At 40.4% G+C, this 22873-nt stretch overlaps 1 protein-coding gene across 2 annotated transcripts; it reads right to left on the bottom strand.

Annotated features, from left to right (window-relative positions):
• Positions 1-8763: 8763 nt before the first annotated feature.
• Positions 8764-21983, bottom strand: rel (v-rel avian reticuloendotheliosis viral oncogene homolog). 2 transcript variants are annotated; one of them, XM_005457058.4, is made up of 11 exons: positions 21778-21981; positions 21295-21333; positions 19501-19640; positions 19231-19379; positions 18325-18416; positions 12567-12707; positions 11760-11864; positions 11362-11580; positions 11198-11263; positions 11022-11096; positions 8764-10937 (listed from the first exon to the last, which is right to left on the bottom strand). In XM_005457058.4, the coding sequence occupies exons 1-11, from the start codon at positions 21782-21784 to the stop codon at positions 10102-10104; spliced, it is 1869 nt and encodes a 622-aa protein (XP_005457115.1). In that variant the 5' UTR covers positions 21785-21981; the 3' UTR covers positions 8764-10101. The 2 variants fall into 2 exon arrangements, with proteins under 2 accessions (XP_005457115.1, XP_019222126.1); XM_019366581.2 differs by lacking the exon at positions 21295-21333 and having other exon boundaries at positions 21778-21983.
• Positions 21984-22873: the final 890 nt, after the last annotated feature.

Below are 22873 nucleotides of genomic sequence, written 5' to 3'. Positions count from 1 at the left end.
AACAACCAGAAGGGAGTCCTGTGATGTCAAGCACTGTTGGTGCGTGTGGGTGGGTGGGGGTGGGGTGTGCGCAGTGTTGTCACATTAGATTCCCTAGGGGTGGGACGACAGAAAACACCAGTGTGATCTCACAGCGTAGGTGCACAATACCAAGGCTGCCTTTTTGTGGCGTTATGGTGTCAGAATCCAGGGCCAAAGGTGCGAATCCAAGTGTCTGCCTGTGGTGACGCTGAGTGGGGGAAGACTGTTGAACTGATGATGCTTCTGATATTTAGGGGTTCGTGCCATGCAACTGTGACCTGTGACCTTTTCATATTGTGATGGTATTGGAAGAGCAAGAAGAAGAATGATTTTTACACTTGAGTTACGTTACATTACTAAAGATATTTAATTTATTTCATGCTCAAAGATGTAAGTGTGATTGTTGGTTGTAAAAATACTGCATCTGCCACTCTTCTGGGAAAAATCTTAACCTGAAACTTTTTAGCCCTATTATAAATCTTATCCCACATAATCCCAAACATGTTGGGTTGGATCAAGCTTGTGTTCTTTGGTAAACACTTTTTGATGATGCACAGAAAAATGCTGTAACACCGAAGCAGGACCGTGAAAGCAAATTGAAAGGATACTATTGTCCAAAGACAGGTTTTCCAAAATAAGGGTAATAAGTAACCTCTATGGTAGGGATGTCAAATTCATTTTATGGTGTGGGCCACACGCAGCCCACTTTGATCTTAAGTGAGCCGGACCAGTGAAACGCTCCTATCTGTCACTGTAAAAACATTAAATACACTTTAACTACGCATTTAATTCCTGAGATATTTTAATACAAGAAAAAGAGGAGCAGTTTTAATGATACTTCTCAGTATTTCTACATGATAAAGAAATGCTACTTTGGGCTTAAACTGTAAGAAACAAATGTATCAAATTATCAGTTGTGTCTCAGCGCGACCAACAGATTTTAAAAGGCTCGATTTTTACTTTAGATCAATATTCTCTGTTTCATTTTTGTCTCACACTTTTCATTGTTTCACTAGTACTTGGTTTAGTGTTTGCAGACAAGTTGGTGTCTTCAGTGCAAACTACAGGTGACTGCAACAATCTGCTAGTGACTAAAGCAATAAGATGGAGGTTTTTGCCACCCTAGTCAGGGAATACACATTTTTTCCATTGTGAACAGTAGTTACCATATGGTATGTGACCAGTCTGTAGGCCTGTGTCACTGGGCCCACAGCATCATTAAAATGGCAGAAAAGTTAACATGTAGCAGTTACACGACTGCAAAACCACAATAGCTTAGCTTAGCATAAAACCTGGAAAAAAAAGAAAAAAGAAAAAAGAAGCAACCTTTTGACAATGCCAGATAGAAGTTTCTAGAGTTGCTTAGTTTAAAGAAAAAAACTAACCTATGAAGCGGACGATGCTGATTAAAGTTTAAAAGAAAAAAACAAACCCTGACATCTGCTAGCTAACAGACATTCCAGGCTCTGGTTATGTAGACTGTACACTGTTGTATGCTATCACATTGTTGGTCAGCAGTTTCTTCTGTGCCACTGGATATCACTTCCACCTTTTTTTCAAAACTGAGAGAGTTCAGCTGAAATCAGTACCCACCCACAATTTTTAGCAATGACAGGAACAGTTACTGTAACTGTTCCCTTCATAAAGCTAAAAATTTCTAATTTTTGTTGACATTCCAAGGGTTCTGGTTTCTTCATACTTTCTAGTCCCTTTTTGTTTGTTCTTCTCTTTGAGCACGAAGAACCCAGCAATATAAACTTGGTTTGGGTCTTGGAGCTGTAAGACAGACAGTCTATTTCCCGCTGATGCTGAATGAGCAAGAAATCACCAAAATGAAGAGGAACCAAAAGAAAGTTTTTTGTAAGAGCCTCTGACATGTACATTTAAATCAATTGGAAATAAATTTGGCGGGGCAGCCAGAAACTTACCCTGTATATTCCTGTGTGTACACAACCGAAATAGGTGGTGATCATAGTAAAGATTAGTTCAAATAATCCCTAAGCTTTCCCCAGTGCCGTCTATCTGACTGTCTATCTGTCAATTTCAGCACTCATTCTGAACTTCCAGTGTTCCTGCTGTATTTTTTATGGGCAGCACGCTGGAATGACCTGAGAGTGTTGAGCGTACTTTTTTACACACACAGCTTCACTCTTCCTCTTTGTGTCAAATACTTGGTATTGTACAAATATACATGACAGAGGGGAATAAACAAACTCTAACAAAAGTGGAAGTGCCAAGAGAAAAATGTTGGTGGAACGTACAGAAGCTATTCGAAGTCCGTGTCTACTTAATGCCTCTGTCTGCCACATTGTGTTGACACAGTTGAGAGGCTGCTTGTCAAAAAAGGGAAATGCAGTAATGTCACGACTCTAGAGGCAAACGAGTCAAACTAGGTAACTATGTTGTAATGCAGGCAATTATTAAGTCATCTGATGCAAAGGCGCACGCATGATACTGAATCCTTTTGTTCTGCAATCAAATACTCAATCAACAGCTGAACCAGTATCAATGGACCAGCCATTTGCAGTTCCATGTTCATGCAGTAGGCTAATAAAGAGTTGCAATAGTTTCAGTGGGAGGTGGCATATCTCTTTATAATAAGTGCACTTAGGATTTTCTCAGTAACCATATTCATATATTGAATCAGCATGATATTTTTCAGTAGTGAGACATCATTTGGGCACTCTGGAATGAGCTAGAAATGAAACCACAATACTCAGAAGCAGTTGTAGTAAAGTAAATAACCTATCGCAAAAAATATATCAAGCCATGGTCAGTAAGCTGCAATCATTTTAGTAATGAATGATGGCATTTTTGGCTTGCTTCAAGAAGAACTCTGTACTCTGTTTCAGAGCTCTTAAGCTCTTAGTGCTGCATTTTGTTTGTTTTTTCTACAATATATTTTTATAGGTTATTCTATTTAAGTTGTATTTTTGGTTTCCAGAATAAGCTTTAATACAATAAGCTTAAAATTAAACTTGTCTATTGGAAAATTAGCAAATTAAACTTAGGTCCGGTATAAGCTAGCTTATTCAGTTCAGTTATGTCAGGACTGAATAAGCTTGCTTAAATACTGTCCTTTCTGTTTACATTTTACTGCTTGTTCTATTGAACTAACAAGGCTTAAATTTAAAGCTGTAGCAGTGTGACAGTGTGGCTGTTTTGTTTTTTCAAGCAGGTTCATTTTAAGCCAGTTTTTGACTAGCTAAATTTAGCATCCTTTGTAATTGCTAAACAAACTAGCTAGCCAAATAGCTGTAGGTCATTCAGCTATGGTCTCTGATTAGAAAAAAACAAAATGTGGTGATTTGAAAAGACAAGTCATACAGACAAACTATACACTTGATCATGATGGAGTTCAGTCCGTCTTTGTTTGGTTCCTGCTCATTTTAAATCATGTTTTTGAATGCTATACATTTGGTACCAATTTTCATTGGGTAACACTGAAGTGCAAACGTCGACTCCTTTGTCTGCAAATTTGTACTTACTGCTACTTTAAAAGTATTTTCAGCAGTGGTTAATACACTTCCTGATTTGGGTTGGATTGGGTGGATTTTTGTGTTTGTGTGTGTGTGTGTGTGTGTGTGCGTGTGTGCGCGTGTGTGTGTGTGGGGGGGGGGGGGGCGCTCACTTTACTCACATGAAAAATAATCAGTGAAAACAATGAGGCCACACATGTCTGCTGAACACTCAGCAACAGACAGGTATACACTGTTTCTAGTCAAACATTCACAGCAACAGCTACATGGGATTTTCCCTGCTCTGAACATGAGTTGGGTCTTGCATAAGGAGCTGTTCTAGCAACACATACTGTACAATACCTATCATTAAAATGTGCAGCAGGAAGTTTGGAAATTGTAGGATCAGAGAATGGAAGTAAAGGCATGCTCCAAACTTCATAGACAAATGACTGGGAAATAGAGCTAGTTTTGATCCTGGCATTGTTATTGATCTGTTAATTCAGATCAATATTAGTCACAAAAGTGAATGGACTCTTTAAATCCCCATGCAAAACTGAGGTAAATGAAAAACACAGAGCTTTATTGTGTAAAGTCAGCTTCAGTCTAAATTTCTTATTTGTGCACTGGGTAGGACAAAAAATATCCAGTTTTTGTTTCTATATTTAGTAATATATTGTAATCTGATAAATTCCCATAATTTATGTAATCCAGAAGTATGTAAGTAAATAAGGGAAGTGTATAAATGCCATTAAAAGAAACCTCCTGTTTATAATAAATGCAATGAGGAAAGGACTGCTCTGTAGTAATTTCTGTCTAATTTTGTGAGTTGATTGCAAATTCATTCAGGTGGAGCTGGTGTAGTCAGCAACTATTTACAGTATGAAGGGAGAAAGAGAAAGAGGGGGAGAGAAGGGGGAGGAGGGGACCTGAGGGAAATGGGAGGAGACAGAGCAGCAGAGGAGGGGCATTACGGGAAATAGGTGGCTAAACAGGTCTAGCTCGCCTTTTCCAGGACATGGTTAAGAAATACTCAAAGACATACAGTGCAGTGAGTACCTGGGACAAGCTGTGTCTATCACACACAGATACAAACACATGCATGCGGAATCTGTGTGCAGCTAAACTGTCATTCAGTGCTGATGTTGTGAGAACTGTGTGCCTATCTCCATGCAGATCCTTGCAGAGGTGAAATGTCCTGATGAATTACTCCATTATTTTGTCAACGTGAGGACATTCTGTCCTGCAATTATTTACCAATAAACCGGATATGATGTTGCAATATAGGACACTTCTAGCATAACTTGTTTCCACATGTTTTTTTAAGTTGTTAATTAAGTGCTGGATTAAAGTACTGGAAGTTAATGCATAACAGAACAACAACAATCTTAGAAGACCAGAGTTGTGGTCTGAAAGTTTGAGAAAACTGTATTGGTGGTTGTGACATTGCTGGTGTTTGGGATTCAAAGTTACCCATATGGAAAAGAAATAGTAAAAACTTATAAAAGACTTGCATAAGATGTTGCTTACTTCATATAGTGAATCATATAAGGCTTATATGATTTACTCATGAAAGTGGCCACTTTCTCATTACTTTCATACATTGTTTTAGTAAGTATCCAAAACATACAAGTTTCATTTATATAATTTTTCATGGGATCTTATATCTGTTTTCACTCTTGTATGCTTTTCATACAAGTTTCACACAAGACAGATAGAAACTTTATATATATATCTTTTCCATATGGGTAATGAAGATCTAGAAATCACAGAGCACCATATGGTAAATGGCCTGTATTTATATAGCGCTTTAATAGTCCCTAAGGACCCCAAAGCGCTTTACATATCCAGTCATCTACCCATTCACACACTGGTGATGGCAAGCTACATTGTAGCCACAGCCACCCTGGGGCGCACTGACAGAGGCGAGGCTGCCGGACACTGGCGCCACCGAGCCCTCTGACCACCACCAGTAGGCAACAGGTGAAGTGTCTTGCCCAAGGACACAACGACCGAGACTGTCCAAGCCGGGGCTCGAACCGGCAACCTTCCGATTACAAGGCGAAGTCCCAACTCTTGAGCCACGATCGCCCATATGTTGGTTTTCATCGAATTCAGAGTCTATATAAATGGTTTGCTTCTCTGTGGCCTCCACAACATATGGAGCTGCATCTAAATAAACATCAAAAGGAATGATGTCAGCTCAGTTCGAGTTTGTTATTATGAATGTTCAGTCTGAATGTCAGTGCAACGGCACCATTACAGGAACAAACATCTTACATGTTTCACCTGCTAAACTAGCCATAAAGAACAGGTTACTTACTTGTGGTTACTCTTTTTTCTTGTAAATAAAATCCAACACTGTCTTGCGGCATGTTTCAAGTACTTAGAAAAGCGCAAAATCTGATTTTTTTACAGTTTTTTTGTCTTGTCAGGTCAATGAATATGGATTGAATATTCATGCTTTCTTAAGTGTAATGTTAAATTGGCCATTTATTTAGCTGTCACAAATGACTGCTGATGCAGTCATCTCTGGGGGTTGTTTTAGTCTCCTTGAGCTCATTGTTTTGGTGTTGTCACTTGAAACTTACCTATTTTGCTTTCCTCAATAAAGTTAGCAGCAACTAGCTGGTGGAGAATAGAACTAGAAAACTTTCTCTATTAGAAGTTGTAATAAACACCAGATGAGGTTAGGATAATTTAGGATTGTTTAAGTCAAGCTGATAAATACTATAGGTTAAACTGAGATTCAATAGGAATATGCTTTGTGTCTACAAATAAGTTGGGGGGAATAAACCAAAACCAATATAACCTGTGAGTGGATTGTTTACAGTATCCTGTGCACTGAGGTTAAATCAGGGTTCGCTGTGGTTCCGTTCAACGCGACAGGAAGGAAGCTACACAGAGCATTTCTTCTCAGCCTCCTGATACGAGAGAAAACAAACGTCTCCCCTGTAGTACATCCTGGCTTCCTTGGTAATGACGCTTCAGGACACACTGATTGTAAACTACCTTGTTGGCAGCGAAAAACTGAATTTTACAAGAAAAGATGATAATCAGCTGTTGATTTGTCACCTATCAACAACAAAATCTCTTATTTGTGATGAAAATGTGAATGGTACTGATGTAAATACGAAACTCGTGAATTCCCTTTAGCTGCACTTGTTTGATGTTTCTTTCGTCATATGGCTTCAGTATTGTCTGAGTTAAAGGTTCAGTTGTGTGCCAAAGCCTTTACTCCTAATGTGACGTGTTAACCTCAGAGAAACAACAGTGTCCATAACTATCTGTAGAGGCTCTGTCATTTTGGGTCTGCATTTTAGCCAGTGGTGATGAGCAGTTTGTCAAATTGGCTTATGACATTTGCACTGTACTGTAGTAATTCTCCATTCTTAATTCTTCTTGCAGCTTCTTGATTTTTTTGAGTAGCACAGAGCACACTGATATGGATTTTTCAGTGTGCACCATCTGACTCCTTTTAGAAACTGTAGGTTATTTCTTATGTTTGTCTGAAGTGCTACTGAGTAAAAGGCCGAAAAATGCAAGAACCACTCTGTTTTGAAAGATTTGAGATATTCAGTAAAAATTTCACCTTCTTGCCGCCAGCCTATTGACACCTTGAGATAATTCAGTTTCACATGTGTCAGAACTGTACGTCATACGTTGAATAGGCAGAAATATGTCAGGAGATGACATAGTGACTTTACCATTCACCAAAAACGGATGATAATCTGTTTTTGGTGGTGAGGAAATGTCATACTGATAAGAAATCAAATTAACAGATTTCAAGTAAATTGCCTTATGACAATATATTTAGCTATAGTGAAACTAAACTAAGCGTCTCTAGAGAGCGGTTAAGCCTTTACTTGCAAAAGATCACCTGGAGAATCATTGAAACCAAACAAATATCAAACATATAGATTAAAGGGAACACAATGATTTATGATTTGGTATAATACATGTAAAACATTTTCTGCAGGATGGTTCTATGTGGCTTTTTTACTCAAAAATTGTAAGTAATTGATAACAAGCTGCTGCACTATTCCAAAGTGTTTGGGACAAACACCGTGGCCACTTTACTCAACGTATGTTGCTCAACAATATCCAAGTCACTACATTTCCCCTATTGTGCAATTGGTCAGTCCGGGTTTTGTCCATACCATGTGCAGAAACCTTACGTCAGAAATACTGAATAAAAGTTGCTTGGTTTGTTCAGCAGCGACAGTGTTAAGGTAACACAGCCAAGGTTGAACTTAGCATAGAACAGGGACCGAAATAGGGAAGACTGTTAGCCTGGTTTTGTCAAAATGTGACAAAACACCAGCACAACTAAAAAATGTTGTCATCTTTAGACATGAACCATGTCTGATTCAAATCTTTTAAGTTAAGCTAAACTAGCTAAACCAATCTGAACTGTTAGATAAAAATAAATCAGTCTTCTACAGCAAAAATGAGACTTTTCCCAAATAGGTGAAATAATTTAAGTATAACATTCATTTTAACATTTATGTGATAATATGTCACACTATTGTTAAGCTGAGAAATTCTCCTAAAACCATTTACCCTTGTTAGCTTTTATGCTATGCTAAGCTAACTACCAGCTAGTTATAAAACAATTTTTTTAAAATTTCAACTCTAAAGTTAGCGCAGAAAGAACTGCTTACACTCGTGTCTGGACTCATAAAGCCCAAGTTTCGCTGTTAGGCTTGAGACATTCATTTCAGGACATTTGATGTTATTTTGTTGGATTGAGAAGGAAGTGAATAATCCTTTGGTCACAGCAGAAGTCATGAGCCTGTCCTCATGCTAAATAACAACATGAGGATAGACTCGGTCTAAATCGAAAGTTAAGAGTCATGTGCCTCAGTCTACTTATTGTTTTGTTGTTGAGACACTAATTATTCAGGAATACATCCTCTGACAGGCTATCGACCCCTCATTATTGTCCCAAGAAAAATCACAGTGCCACACCCTGTTCATTAAATTTTTTATATATACACTATTAACTGATTTTTAATCTGGGAATTTAGCTTTAACACAGCTATTCAAATGGGTTTTTTTTTAAAACTATATTAAGGTTTTATTGATCACATTATCACATTAAGGTAGCACTGGTGGATTTAAAATGTATTTCTTTCTGTCATGTCCAGTCACATCTATGACTTCACACAATATCATGACCATCTATTAAATAATATGCCCATGACAATGCATGTTTGCAATGAGCTATAACATTTTACCATTTAAAAAATTATATATAAATAATAAACAATGACAAAAAATATTTAGAAATGACCGACTTTGTTTATTAAGAATTGATCTCATAGAAAAAACCAAAACAAATAAAAAACAGCAAATCTTACAAAGTAGTCATCAGAATATACGTTTATATTTTAGACCATAAAGCTTTTGGAAGGCCTTCAAAGTTTGTCTAACATCAGCTTTGTGCCGTCAATGCTTTAACAAGACACTTTCAGTTAATGTTTCAGAGAGCATCGGCTGAATACATAAAACAATAAAATTGACATCTTTATCTATAAAAAATCTGTTAGAAATGCTCTGAGAACTCTGAATACATGCAATCTCTGGTATGACATAGTCATTACAGAGGAAAGACACAGCTGAATGTGTTTCCTCCCACTTCCTCAATGGAAATTTCAGTACCTTGCCAGTTCTTGAGTGTTTCGGCATTGGTATTGCTGTAACTCTCAACTATGGCTAACATGTATGTACAGAGTGCACTTAACAGTAAATGCTTTGGTACCAAATAAAAAAAAAGAAAAATCAACAAAAAAAGTATTGTACTATAATTCATATATGTATGAAAATTTTACAAAGAAATCAATAGTAAAATAACAAGCAATATATTCCAGCATTATACAAAAACAATAAATTTACTCCTTTGTTTTCTCAAGATTCAAGAACCCCCAAACAAATCATTTATGTTACAGTATATTGGTAGTAATTCTAACTTTACAAAAAAGTATTCAAGAAAGGAAGTAGTACATTCACTTCTTCAAAGGCATAACTTTGGCTTGGAAGCCAACGCTACTGTTTTTTTTTTCCTTTTATAGTCATTAAAAGCGTGGATCATCCACTTAAAGATCCTACCCCCTAAAGAGACCAGGTGAATCACTTCAATTGACTAGTATGGCAAACACCAGCAGCTGAAAGCTGAACCCCTACAAATAAACGGCTTGTTAGACAAACAACAACAAATCACAGGTTACAAGTTGGGGCTGAACTTTACAGAATCCCACTGTACACAATTATGAAACAATGCATCACCAATTTAAATAGGACAAGGACTGGGAATAACTTGTCTCCAGTTTTTCAAGAAACTAAATTTACCTGATAATGTTGATGACTAACTGGAAGTAAAGACCAACCACAAGGTTAGAATCAGAATCAGGAAGTACTCTTGCTAACCAATCAAGTGATCAGTAACCAGTTGCATCTCTGTAAAACATTGCTTTAGGCTGACTGGCTGTCAATCATTTTGGTCCCACTGAGGTAACAACCCAAGCAAAGGCCTACTGAACATAGCAGGGCCAGCGTGAGTAAAGAAATTTCTGCTCTCCTTTGAGCTGCTACTGTTTGAAAAGAAGAATTTGAGCAGTTTTCAGTCATTTTGATTCATCCAGTCTTCCAAAGTTGGAAAGTGGGCTTCTGCAGCCATGCCGTTGTTTACGTAAGGACTATGGAGATTTTTGATGGCAGTACCGTCTGGCCGCATTGGATCTCTGTTGGTGCCATTGCTCATTGGACGGGGCAGCAGGTTGGTATACGTATTTCCTTGGCTTTCCCTTGGGGACTGCATGAGGGGAGTATGGCTCTCTTGTCCCACTGAGATCTGGGGCTCCTGTTTCAACTGGAAGCAGGGCTGAGGTCCTCCCACCATGTTCTTCAGAAAATCATTCTCTTCTATTCCCTCTAGGAAAGGGAACGACCCTACCCCCTGTGATCCCCCTCCACCTCCAGATCCATTAAAGGGGGTCGGAACTGTACCCATGGTTGTAAAATTGGACCACTGAATACCTTGGTTCTGGCTGACCAGATGGTTCTGAGCTTGGTTTGGAGTTTCTGATCGGAGCTCCTCCCTTTGATTCTGCTGGTGGAAGAGCTGCTCTGGTTCTCTCATTACAGGGGCTTGAGAACCTGTATCCAAGCACTGCAGGTCCCGCATGGAGAGCTGAGGGAGGGCATTGTTCTCACAGCTGTTGTGGTCCACACGGTGTTGGTAGCTGCGGTTTGGTGGCTGTTGCCTGCTAACAGGACGTGGCAGATTGCTGGCACCTGGGTTTATGGTGACTGTGTCCATAGAGAGTGTTGGATTGGAATTCGCCCATGCATGGCTTATTTGTAGATTGGGTGCCATTAGATTCTGAGGAGCCTGTTGGTAGGGTTGGTTGAACATAGAAGTTTGTTGTTGTTGTCTTGGGTATGCATTGCCCATGTCTGGAAAAAAGAAAAGAGTTTTAGTTTCACAGCAATGAAGTATATCGCCATCCTCCTTTTTTTGATGACTTTAAAGGTAGTTACCTCTTTTCAGGTGACTCATGGTACTCTGTGGTACTGCCTTGGGCCTATTCATTGTCAGACCGCTAAATGGACCACCTAAAAGGAGATGGGAAACCTTAGCTACGATGCAAACTTGTGCAATCACAAGTAATCATATCACATGAGTTGTACTATATATAAAGTGCCACATTGCTTACCTGACAATCCCGATATCTTCATCAAGTGCTCTCTTCTGCGCTTTTTCTCATTGTATCCATAAGGATCTGATGAAAAAACAACAATTTATTAATATTATGTGAGTCTAACCGAGAAGTAGGTGCCACTAGTAAGCCCCCGCAGATAGAAAGCGATTGCTGCTCACCTTTATCATCGGGCAGATACCGGAAATCCATTGGTTCACTGACTTCCTGATCCGAAGGCCGGCGTAGCTGCATGTGCACAGTCACCGAGTCCGTTATGGACGTGTTGTGGTAGGGCGGAGTCTTGAACACAATGGCAACTTGGCGATGAACGTCAGCCTGAGAAAAGGAGCCTTTGGCCTCCCAGCCATCAGGAGAGAAGAACCGCACCTCGATGTCATCTGGAGCAATACAGGAACAGAAAAGTACATCAGCATGCAAAGAGACAGGCACTATGGGTGTGGGAGGTAAACTAGATCAGTGTACTGAATAAAGATGAAGAAAGAGAAAACAGATGCAAATAAATTTAGTACAGTGTGCAAAAATGCAAAGGTCTATAGTGCAGAACATTTTGATGTACCTTTTTGTACTTTGTCACACAGTAGGAAGATTTCGTCTCCTCCTCTGACACTTCCGCTATTTCTGTTGACCCGACAGATCCTCAACTCTGCTGTGTTTGGGGCCCCTGGTAATACAAAAAATAAGTTCTAAACACACAATGCAACAAATACTACAAGTTACAAGTTGCTCAGTACAAAAACAATATAACCAGAATCTGCTTTTGTTTGATTTCATTACTGCTGTGCTTAGGTGACACAGTGGGCCTAGCTTAAAAAGCTGCCTTTGTTTTGAAGAACAATCCTCGTTCAGTTTACAGCTAAAGCTTCGGCAGGTTGAGTCACATGTCACATGCCTTGAGCGAGAAGAGGAAGTGCTCCATGGTAACGGTGTTGTTTGAGGGTTGGTGTGTATAAAGAACTTCCCCTTTCTGTGTGTTTGTGTATGTGAGGAACAGTGAACTAGTTCACCAACTGCAACACTTGAAACAGTAGTGGACACACGTACACGGGTCTTGCAACAAACACTTGCATTCATATATGCTGCAGCTGCTGGTACACACTGTATGTACAAACACCACTATGTGTGTCACTTCTCAGTACTTACATAGTATTGTTATACTCACACAGGAAAGGGAATTAAGTATGTACTTAATCTTATATAATCACTACTTGAAATCTGCTGTTATCTGAACTCTACAGGTGTACAAAGCTGACCTCGGGGAGCCCGTGTCCTTGTCACTGTACAGCTATTTCATTATGTTCTTGTCTCATGCAATTGCCTGATGTGACGTCAGTGTATTTGACACAGACGGTGCTCGGTCACTCACTGTTGTCGTAGATGGGGTTGGTGACGATGGGGTTAAGAGCTCGGGTGTAGTGGCCGTTCTCATCCTGCAGGAAAACCTGAATGCACAGGCGAACCACGTTCAGGTCGTACTCCTCTGTCTGCAACAGCTGCTCCCGTGGCACTACGATAGAACACACTTACATCAGTTAGATGAAGCTGGTAATAAAGAAAACATTCAGAAATATAAACTAAGAAACATTTACACCAGACTTTCCCTTTAAAGGGCCAGTGCAAGTATTACCCGGTGGTTACTGTGGACCTAATTTGTAGAGACTGTTAGCACTCTTAGCACCTACCAGGTTATTGGCAAACCAGCTACATTTAGAGTTGCAGTTTGGTTAACGTCCAGCCTTTTCTTTTTCTAAATATAATTTATATTTGTGTGGAGCACAGTGCTTAAGGATGGATGGCACATAAATTGAAATGTAACATGTTCTACTTTCTCTGACTTTGCCTATTTAGCATGGCGATAAAAATAAATGCCAGTCATTATGACTTTTGTTTCTTGTTTAAGTGAAACAATATTTCATTATAAAAAAAAAAGTCTAAAACCTGCAAACTGGATAAACATCAGTCTAAATATCAGACTAGTAAATGTCATCTGCTATTGGCTAATAGTGACATATCACTGATATAGGTTACCTAGCTGGACACAGAAGTACCAAAGTATTTCAAAGTGCACACCGTTGCACAGACGTTATTACAGCAATAACAAAGGCATGCTATAAGCATACGCTCCTACATTGAGAAAAACAGGCAGACACAGTGTAGTTATGCAGACACATCTGTAGGCTGTCCCCAAAACCTCACCTTTGGATCAACATAAAAACGTCACAGATAAGCTTTTTCAAACGTCCTCAGCCTACATGCTCATCTGCATCACCCGCCTTCAGAAGCAACACGCAAACACACACACACACACACACATAACACACACTCTATACTGAGAGACGCCCACGCGCCAACACACACGCACGCACAGAGCAGGCTTTCACATCTACCTACTTTCTATCTTCCGTGCTCATGAGGCCATCCCCACCTACAAAGTGTCGCCACTGTGACGCTCCACACGTCACCTCAGAGTGGAAACAAGTATGAGCCTGTGTGTGTGTGTGTGTCTGTGTGTTTGAGTGTCTACACCGCACATAAGTAAAGAGATGAGACTCTCCTGCACGAGTGACCAGGGAGCCTCCTGACGTATGTGAAAGTGGTGTGACATGAGAAAATATCTTATAAGCTTTTTAGTTTTGATTCTTTAGTGGTGTCTTACTCTCTATATTCAAGCATGCTAATTTTTTGTTGTTTTAGGCATATAACGTGGCAATTATATGTGCAAAACCCAAACAATACAACTGTAGTCACACATTAGCTGTGTAGGGAAAGTCCTCATCCTTAGTGGGCATGCTGAGTGCCAATAGTGAGCCAGCTAGCTCTCTTGCTCTGTCTCTGCATGTGCTGCTGGCACCGGACATCTTCTCTAGGTTCACAGTCTGCTTGTGTTTAGTCAGAAGTAATCAGATTCATGCTGTGAGTCTGACTTGATTTCATAGCAGTAGAAGCAACAAGCAGGGAAGAACATGACATGTGCCTTGATGTGTGTGTTTGTTTGGGTTTTTCTGAGCCAGAAGTGGCCTCACACCAGGTTGCTATGAAGAGGTAAATTAGCTAAACACATAAAGATTTGTTTTATGGACACCATGACTGCAGCCCGTAGTAATGTTATTGTCATTGTTGAAGTTTTAACACAAGAATCTGTGCTAACTGACTTGCTTTTCTGCATCTTTTCGCCTGTTGTGCACGACTACCACTCGAGAATTTAGTATTTATGTGGCATAATTAATACGAAGCATTTACCCGATAAGGGATTTACTGTTAGTTTAAAAAGAAAAAACTTGATCAGCAGCAGTCAGATTAAAAAAAAAAAATGAAAAAAGCAAATTCCCTATAACGCTTCTTTCTGGTCTGGTGCCAGTGTGCTCTATCAATGTAACAAAACATTATTACAAGACATTACAAGAGAGTCTCTAGAAGGAGGTAGCGTAGGTACGTCTTCTCATTGAGAATGCACAACAAATCCTGCTAGCTTTGGAGGTCTAATTGGTCTCAAATACTCTGTTCTGCGGTGTGGAGCACTGCTCTGTTGTGCAGCTTTCTGTTGGGTCATCAGGTTTGCCTACTGTAGGTGGCAGAGACACGCAGCGAGTGGAGAAACTGAAGGAGGGAGAAGTGAAGACGAAACCGTCAGAACAAATATTGATGGAACATGCTGTGTTGGTCTGCGTGAGTGTTGGTGGAGTGTCGCTGACAGAGGGAGAAGCTTGGACGGACAGGTGCAGGAAAGTGGGCTGTAGGTAGCAGTGGTGGTTGATGTTTGAGAGTGTGTGGTGGAAAGAAACTGGGCCCAGCGTCATAAGATACACTGGGCTGCAAGGGGCTGCAAGGGGCTGTAAGGGAGAGGGGGGGTCATGTTCAATGACAGCGGGGGGGGGGGGGGGGGGGGGGGGGGTCGCAGGTGGTGGGGGTGGTATGTGGCTCTGAAGGGGGGTGTTCAGGGTAAGTGGTTAGTCTGACTGTGAGAGCAGAGTTTAAAAGTGAGAAAGACGGGGAGGCAGGTGCCAAGTCTCACCACAAACAATGTCTCCACTGCATGACTCACAATTTCACCACGTTTTAGGACGTGGAGCTTTTGTGTCTGGCTGAGGCTGAGGCAATCGCTACATCAGAAGTCATATAGTGCTGTTGCATCATATAACATTATATGAACGTGTGTGCATTTACAGCAGATAGGGAAGTTTCGCTAGGGAACAAAAATAAAAGCAGACCGTTTGGACCCAAACATGGTGGAAGTTAGTCAAAGGACAATCACTGCACCTTAATCCTCTTCGGTAAAATGTTCATTTTTAAACAGCTAATTTCTAATAGAAAACTACTGTCTGTGGTGCACTGGCAAATTTGTACATGTCCATTGATATTCAGACATAATTTCACAATTAATCTGCATGAAATCGTGAGTGTGTTGTGGCTGAATCCGATAGTGTTGGGATAAAAGCAGGATCTGTGAGATTTTCAGTTTGCGAGAGGAATGGTGAAATTCAACGGCGGTAACTTCAGAAACAAAAAAATCAAAGGATGTTTAATGGAGTTTTGTGCTCAGAAGTAGTTTTCCACTTGTTTACAGAAGATATTTCAAAACCACAGGCTTCAGCAGAATTGTACAGGCACTTATCTGAAGCCCTGCTGTGCATTTTCTTTGGTTGTCAGTGCGGTTATAGCCACATGTATTTCTTTGAATTAATATGGACGCCGTCTTACAGCAGATTTATGTCCCGTGTGAAATAAACAAACGCTTGCCAGGTGTGCAACCGCAATGTTAAAATGTGACGGAGCGGTACTACAGAAAAATGCTACTACGCACTACTCAGGATGCCTGCGTGTCATCGCTCGTGGAGGTGAGGGGAGCTTTCGGCCAAAAATGGACAGTGCTCACAGAGAGTCTTTATGCAAGTGCAGATGCATGCATTCACGGACAGGGAGGGGAAAGTGCCTCCAACCCCCCCTACCCCCTCCACCACACCCCATCCTGACACAGGAAGCAGCTGAGTTTCAGAGCAGAAGTGAACTTAAGAGAAGGGAAGGTTTGAGCCATGTGAAAAAAAGAAGAGACATCGAGCTGTCCATCGCACACGTCTGTGGCAATAAATACGCTGAGTTCCTGCAGCTAAAGAAGTTTTAACTCAAGTGCTTATAGTGGGGCTTCTATATGGCCTAGCGCAACAAGTAGCTCAAGTCTTTTAAGGGCCAAGTGGCTATTAAGAGGGATAAAAAAACAGAGATGTGATCATATCTGAGTCAGTGGTGACAGGTGCTAAAAATGTCAGCCAGGCTTACTTTTCATATCATGCAGGACACATCTGTGTCACTTGCATATTTTGGTCTGCGAGAGCGCTCAGGCTAAGACAATTATCAGGTATAAAGACTACAAACAAGTGAAAGATGTGCACTTTAATTACTAAAACTGGGTCTGCTGTAAAGGCAATTCAAATTGCTCTTTATTGCCACTTGCTACCATGCAAATGTACTCAGTGCACTTACATGGTTTCTTTTCTATAACAACTGTGAGAGCTGAGATCTAAACAAAAGCTAAAAGCACACTCCCTCCACAGTTTTACAGACCTGTAAAGCACCCTATTCTACTTTTATCATCATCTCTCAGGGCTGGGGAACCCCCTCGGTCCACCCCCTCCCCCTTTTAATGAATCCTGCATTCCCAGCTCTCACGTGGCATCTCTGCACTGTGCTGAATTGAGCAACTGTAACAAAGAATGGGGAAGTAGCTCAACGCCTGTTTGTACACGAGAACTGTCTGTCTGCTCTGGAGGACCGCAGAATGAAAGCACAGAGAGGAAATGGCATTGCTGTAGATAGCGCGGTGGCAAGAGAGCGGATTTGTGACTTGATGTTAGGAAAATCTGCTAAACTGCCTGAGAACTGGGTCAACCAACATTAGAAAACAATTCTTGTGAATTGTTTTTGAAGCTGCTTAACAGTAACAAGATCAGGAAAGGCAGCAGCAACAGGATTGATATTTATATTTTACCCACATACAATTCCATTTGCTGTTTTGTCAACTGCTGACTTTAGCGTGGATCATCCACTGGGGAGATGACAATATCAGCTAACATCAGGCTGGATATTATACTAGCAAAACTCTAGTTTTTTATGTATCTATTATTTCAATCACACAAGCGTTTGCACTTTTATTACACTTTAGCTGTAGCTACACATAAGAATCATAAAGCTAGCAAAGCATCTCTGTATGTAAATTAGCGAATATTACCTGCTGCAAATGTCTGGTTATACAAAATAACTAAAGCAGAAATACCACTGATGTTAGCCGGATGTGTTACTGGACATAATGTTGTGTGTGTTTTATGCTGGACAGGTTTCTTTGAAAGGTAACAGTCTTATTTTAATTTACATATTCGTGGCATAACAAATGCTAGCCTTGTCCTCTGGAGTACTAACACACTGCTAAGTAAAGAAGGAGTGTAAAACACTCCAATATGACAATCTTTACACCAAATCCTGTAAAGCTCTGTTAATTTAAAACTCTGTTGGCTTGTTTGGTACTTTATTAGGAGCTAGAAGGTTATTAGCCTGTTAACTGCTACATGTTGTCTTAGATTAGCCCCTAGGGATTGAAAAGGATTATATGAATGACTCATTTCAAATCCTGCTGGATGGGCTACTATTAGATTAAAAAAAACCATTTGCAATCATTCATGGTTTGCACGCCTGCAAAGATTGACATATAGCTTCACAGAGCTGCTAGCATTGCTGTACACTCAGAACTGAGATTAGCTTAACTTTGCATGGCTAATTTGGATTAGCTCATTTTCATGGTTGCACGGTGCTTGAGTTAAGCTCATTAAGGCTATAAAGTTGACTTACTTTCCAGCTTTTACAAATAAAGGTAACATACAAATATGAAGGGTGTTAATTTAACGTAAATGATTCTATTTGGGGGAAATTATATGGTTTGGGTGAGTATTTTTAGCTGTGGCTTAATACATATTTGGGTTTCAATAATAAATATGTAAATAAGTAGATATAGCATATCTACCTATTATGTTTATTCAGTTTTTTCATTTTTGTCTAAAAACATGTTTTTTTTCTCCAACATAAATAACACTGACCCTTGATGTAGTTATAGAGCCACAAAAATTCAGAGCACTCACCATTGAAGGGGTTGATTCCTCTGGTGATCCTCTGTATGATTGCCTCTTTCACTTCTCTCCTCCTCACACACTGGATACCCAAATTCTGGAAACTGTAAAAAATTTAAAAAAAGAAATGTCATGAGGAAAATGACAGCGCTCAAACAAGATGAACAAAACCTGAGTGAAGGAAGCTCTAAAACTGTAAATGAACTCAATGATGTTGTTGTGTCTAAAGGTCAAAGTAATGACGCAATTACTCTCACCTATCCAGTCAGACCGGCACATTTTTCAGTAGTAAAGAAAACATTCAGTAATGAATCTGCTGGACTAATTCTGTTTGTTTACCCAGAAGGCCTGAAATTCAAAATGATTCTGAATTTACTACAGAGGTCTGTTTGGGATTTGCAAATTATACACACCAAAAGATACTGACTCATTCACACACTCACACACATGCTCCAGCACTCACACGCGCGCAATTTTTTTTTTTCTCTCTCTAACACGCAGCAAATATGGGTGATGTCACTTGGGGAATTCCCATATTGCCATCCTCACAGACATGGGTCGACAAATATGCTTTGTGTGTGTGTGTGTGTGTGTGTGTGTGTGTGTGTGTGTGTGTGTGTGTACAGTGTGCTGCAAGAGTTTCTTCAGCTGTGTCTGAGAGGACATCAGTTTACACACGATGCCTCCCGAAACCATCAAGCGAAAGACGAAATACTGTTAATAGAGAGCAATTCGGTTGTGCAGTGAGTGGCTCTGTGAGTGCGTCACAGAGAGAGTGGTTACTTATTTCGGTGAAAGTGTGCTGATTAAGATTGAGACTAGGGCTCTCAATGATAACAACTGGCAGTGAAGTAAGCAGACGCTGATAGAGAGCGAGTTTGGACAGGTGGAGGCGACCGTGGGAGGAGGAGCACTCACGCGATCACTCTGCGGTCCGGGCCAAACTCGGCCTCGTAGAATCCATCTTTGCAGTCCTTTCCCACCAAGTCGTGTGGATGTGGTCGGTACGGCTCGTTCTTCGTCACCAGATAAACGCGCACCTTTCCCTTCCCGCAGTAATTCAGGATCTGAGGAGAAGGAGGAATCGTGTGCGTTGAGACGCATGTAGAAAGGACACATGCTTAAGTGCTTCTACGCACAAATACACAGGTTACTGCGGCCGAGGAGGATTGGGGTCTTACGACGAACCTGCAGGCTGGGGTACGTCCTGTTGTTGTCAGAGCTCTTCTCTCCCGGGATGCTTCCGGCTGAGCGACCCTCACACTTGTACCTGAAGCGCATTCCTCTCTGCTTGGGCTGCTCGAAGATCTGGATCCCTGGCTCAGGCACTAAGGAGAGGGGTGACAACAAGCAGTCGATAAACAGATTTGAAAAGATGAGAAAGAAAACCCGAGTGTGAATCTGACACAGTTATCTGCTTTAGTTTTTTCCTGTTTGGGCTGCCACATGAGTGGTTTGGTGCTGGGAGGTGGGGGGCTCAAAACCTACATCTAACACTCAAATTTCTTTTTCTCAGTAAACATTTCAACATGTCGCAGCAGTAAAAACGCAGCTGTACAGGATAAAAAAAATGCTGGCTGCTTTCCATTTAGCTGCCTCGGTTTCAGGCTCAGTCATTGCCTTCTTGGGAACCATGATTTTAGTGACACCTGAACCTTTCCCACTATGTCGAGCCTGCTGTGAAAAAGGCTTATTATGATTTAATACTAATCTTTATGTATTGGTCTATGAACCTTAAAAGGAACCTATTAGGCCTTTTCTTAGTTTATTTTATATACTCTTGTAATTGTGAATCTTTATATTAAATCTAGCAAAAAAACTCAAGTAATTACATCAGCACATGTATAAATTTTTACTTCAGACTGCTTTTAAGGCTCCATTTTAGAAAGTTCATCTTGGCTCTGTGTGATGTCACTGAGAGCATCTATCCCTAATATGGTCATCTAATGCAAATAGTTCTGGCTGTGAGCACCTGCTGTTAAAATGTTCTCTTTCTGAGGGGCAGCAAATGACAAGAAAATCTCTTTAAATGAAAGGGGGCCTAAAACAAAGGGCCCGCACCAGTGTGATATTAATAGACATTATTTTGAGAATCAAATCATGTTAAACTACTTCAGTAGAGTCTGAGACTAAAAATATGGAACTGGAAATTAGCAGGTCTGTAAGAAAGTGATTTCTACATCCTAAAGATGCCTGCAAGAACAGACCTATTGAATGCAACCCAGATGTGTAGAAATCTTTCAGCTTTCAAACAACTTTATGCTGACAGGACGTGACTGCAAATCTTAACAGAAGTGTTAACTCAGAAAAGCACATTTCAGCCGTTCTGCATAATGACAAGGCATAAAGCTTGTTTCCTCAAGCTTTTTTTTGTTTGTTTTTGGAGGAAATAAAACCGACCCCACATGATGCCCGTGCAAGAGAGGAACTAAAACTGATCCGGGAAGCGTTTCAGTTTTTGCTGTACACTGTTTCCACTGAAGTAACAACACAAAACGTGGTTATTTTTGGACATGACAGCAAGCACTCAGATCAGAGTGCTGCTTGTTATTCCGGCAGGCCAGTACGAAACAAGTCAAGTAACATTTTTGACATAATTAAGAGAAAAAAAGGAAAAGAAAAGAAAGAAAAGTGGTCCAGTCAAGTTTGCCCTGATCACTTTGCAAGAACTGAAAGATCATGAGGCTCGAGCGCACTCATTACACACTATATAAACACACACACACACCAGTAAAGATAAGGATTACAAGAACCTCAGGCTCTCTCACATTCTTACAACATAAGTCTGAAAATACAATGCTTACCAATAAAACAAAAAAGAGGAAGTGAAAAGACACTATTCAGTGAACCATAACCCACCCCCCTCCCCCCAACACACACACACACACACACACACACACACACACACACACACATTTTTCACTTTTAAGTTTTAACCTGTGAAGATTATTTTTGTCAGGAGCACAAATGAACTTGACTTACGTAGGTGTGCTTCGTCCCGCAGCACGGAGGACATAAGAACTGGAGAGGAAAATGTGACACACAGAAACAATTTAAGCAAATAGATATCCAAATCACACACAGACGCGTTGCTCTGTGGTAGTAATGGCGCTATTGCTAAAACTGGTCTCGTAAACCCAATCAGTTTAGCTAAAGCTGCCCAACCAATAACACTGCTAGTCATGCAACAACGAGGAAGTTCACAGCATTCAGCAGTGATAGTACCCACAACTAGTGTCGAATACTATCAAAGTCAAGAGTAAGTACTCCAGTTCGTGGTGATATTGAACAGCTACACGATTCTGCTTCAGATACAAAGTTGTACGAACTATAGCCAGTACTACGCTTTCGAGTTTTTGGCTGACACAGGTACACAGGTGTGGTTATTACCGTTTGTTTCCTACCCGCTCACTCTACACGTTTATCGCTGTTATTACACAGGAAATAAAAGGTGTTGCTACTCACCGTCCATGATGCAAACACTCTCTCACGGGTTATTGTGTCTTGGAGAACCTCGGGCTGAATGAGTGACAGCGGCCAGAAAACTATTTTTTGTCAAGACACTAGCGGGGGAATTCCCGTCCGTCACCGTCAGATTTAGCCAATGAAATGCTTCCGTGAAAAGAGGGCGGGGTCCAGAGGATTCACTCTCAACGATGCCTCCTCCCTGCCCGCTCGAGGATATGCACGGCGAGGTCCACGGGAGTCGGTCCTTCAGGGCTCGAGGTTAAAGTGGGTGGCGGAAGTGCGAGAATGAGGGTGGGAACATACGTAAAGAAGAGCGACGCAACAGCAGCCGCAAATAAAGAACACGAAAAATTAGAGATAATAGAGATAATAGATACCAATTAGGGAGCACCACACGCACAGCCACTATGTGTTTATATGAAACATATACAGCAGATTTGAGTACTGAGCGATACCAAGTAAATAAAGGGCCAGTACTGTCACTAGCAATACCGATACTTTTAACATATAACGGCAGCAGGGGAGAGCAAGTATGTCATGATTTACGAGATGAATCATCATGAATTTGCAAATTCTGAACACATTTGAATGACCACCAAATTAGTGTGATTCTTTACTTTACACAGTAATTAGTTAATACCACAAAATACGCCATTCAGCTTTTCATGTATGTTGTATCTAGGGTGTAAATGTGCTCGTCTCTGAAGCACTTTTTGTCGGCTTCTGTTGTGAAACTGTCCTTTCTGGGCACAGAAGCTTAATTAAGCATCTCTGAGATATCCTATATATTAAAAAAATGAAGTGCTATTTCAACAGAAATAAATCTATCAGTAAAATATTTTGGTTTAATTACTTTAGTTAAGTAAATGTGTAAAAGTACAGAAATCTGTAACTTACTTTGGTGTGGCATAAATGGGAACAGAAAAAAAACTTATGAAAATACAGTTAAAAGTCAAAAATGTCTTTATTCCTTCACATTTTCCAAAATGATCCAGTGGGCCGGATTGAATTCTTTACCAGCTGATTCTGGACCCCATGCCATGTTTGAGGCATATTTTTTTTTAATTTCTGGGGGGGGGGAAATCATGTAAAA

Source organism: Oreochromis niloticus, linkage group LG13, assembly GCF_001858045.2.
Source record: "Oreochromis niloticus isolate F11D_XX linkage group LG13, O_niloticus_UMD_NMBU, whole genome shotgun sequence".
Taxonomy (NCBI): Eukaryota; Metazoa; Chordata; class Actinopteri; order Cichliformes; family Cichlidae; genus Oreochromis; species Oreochromis niloticus.
This window is presented reverse-complemented; position numbering and strand designations above follow the sequence as displayed.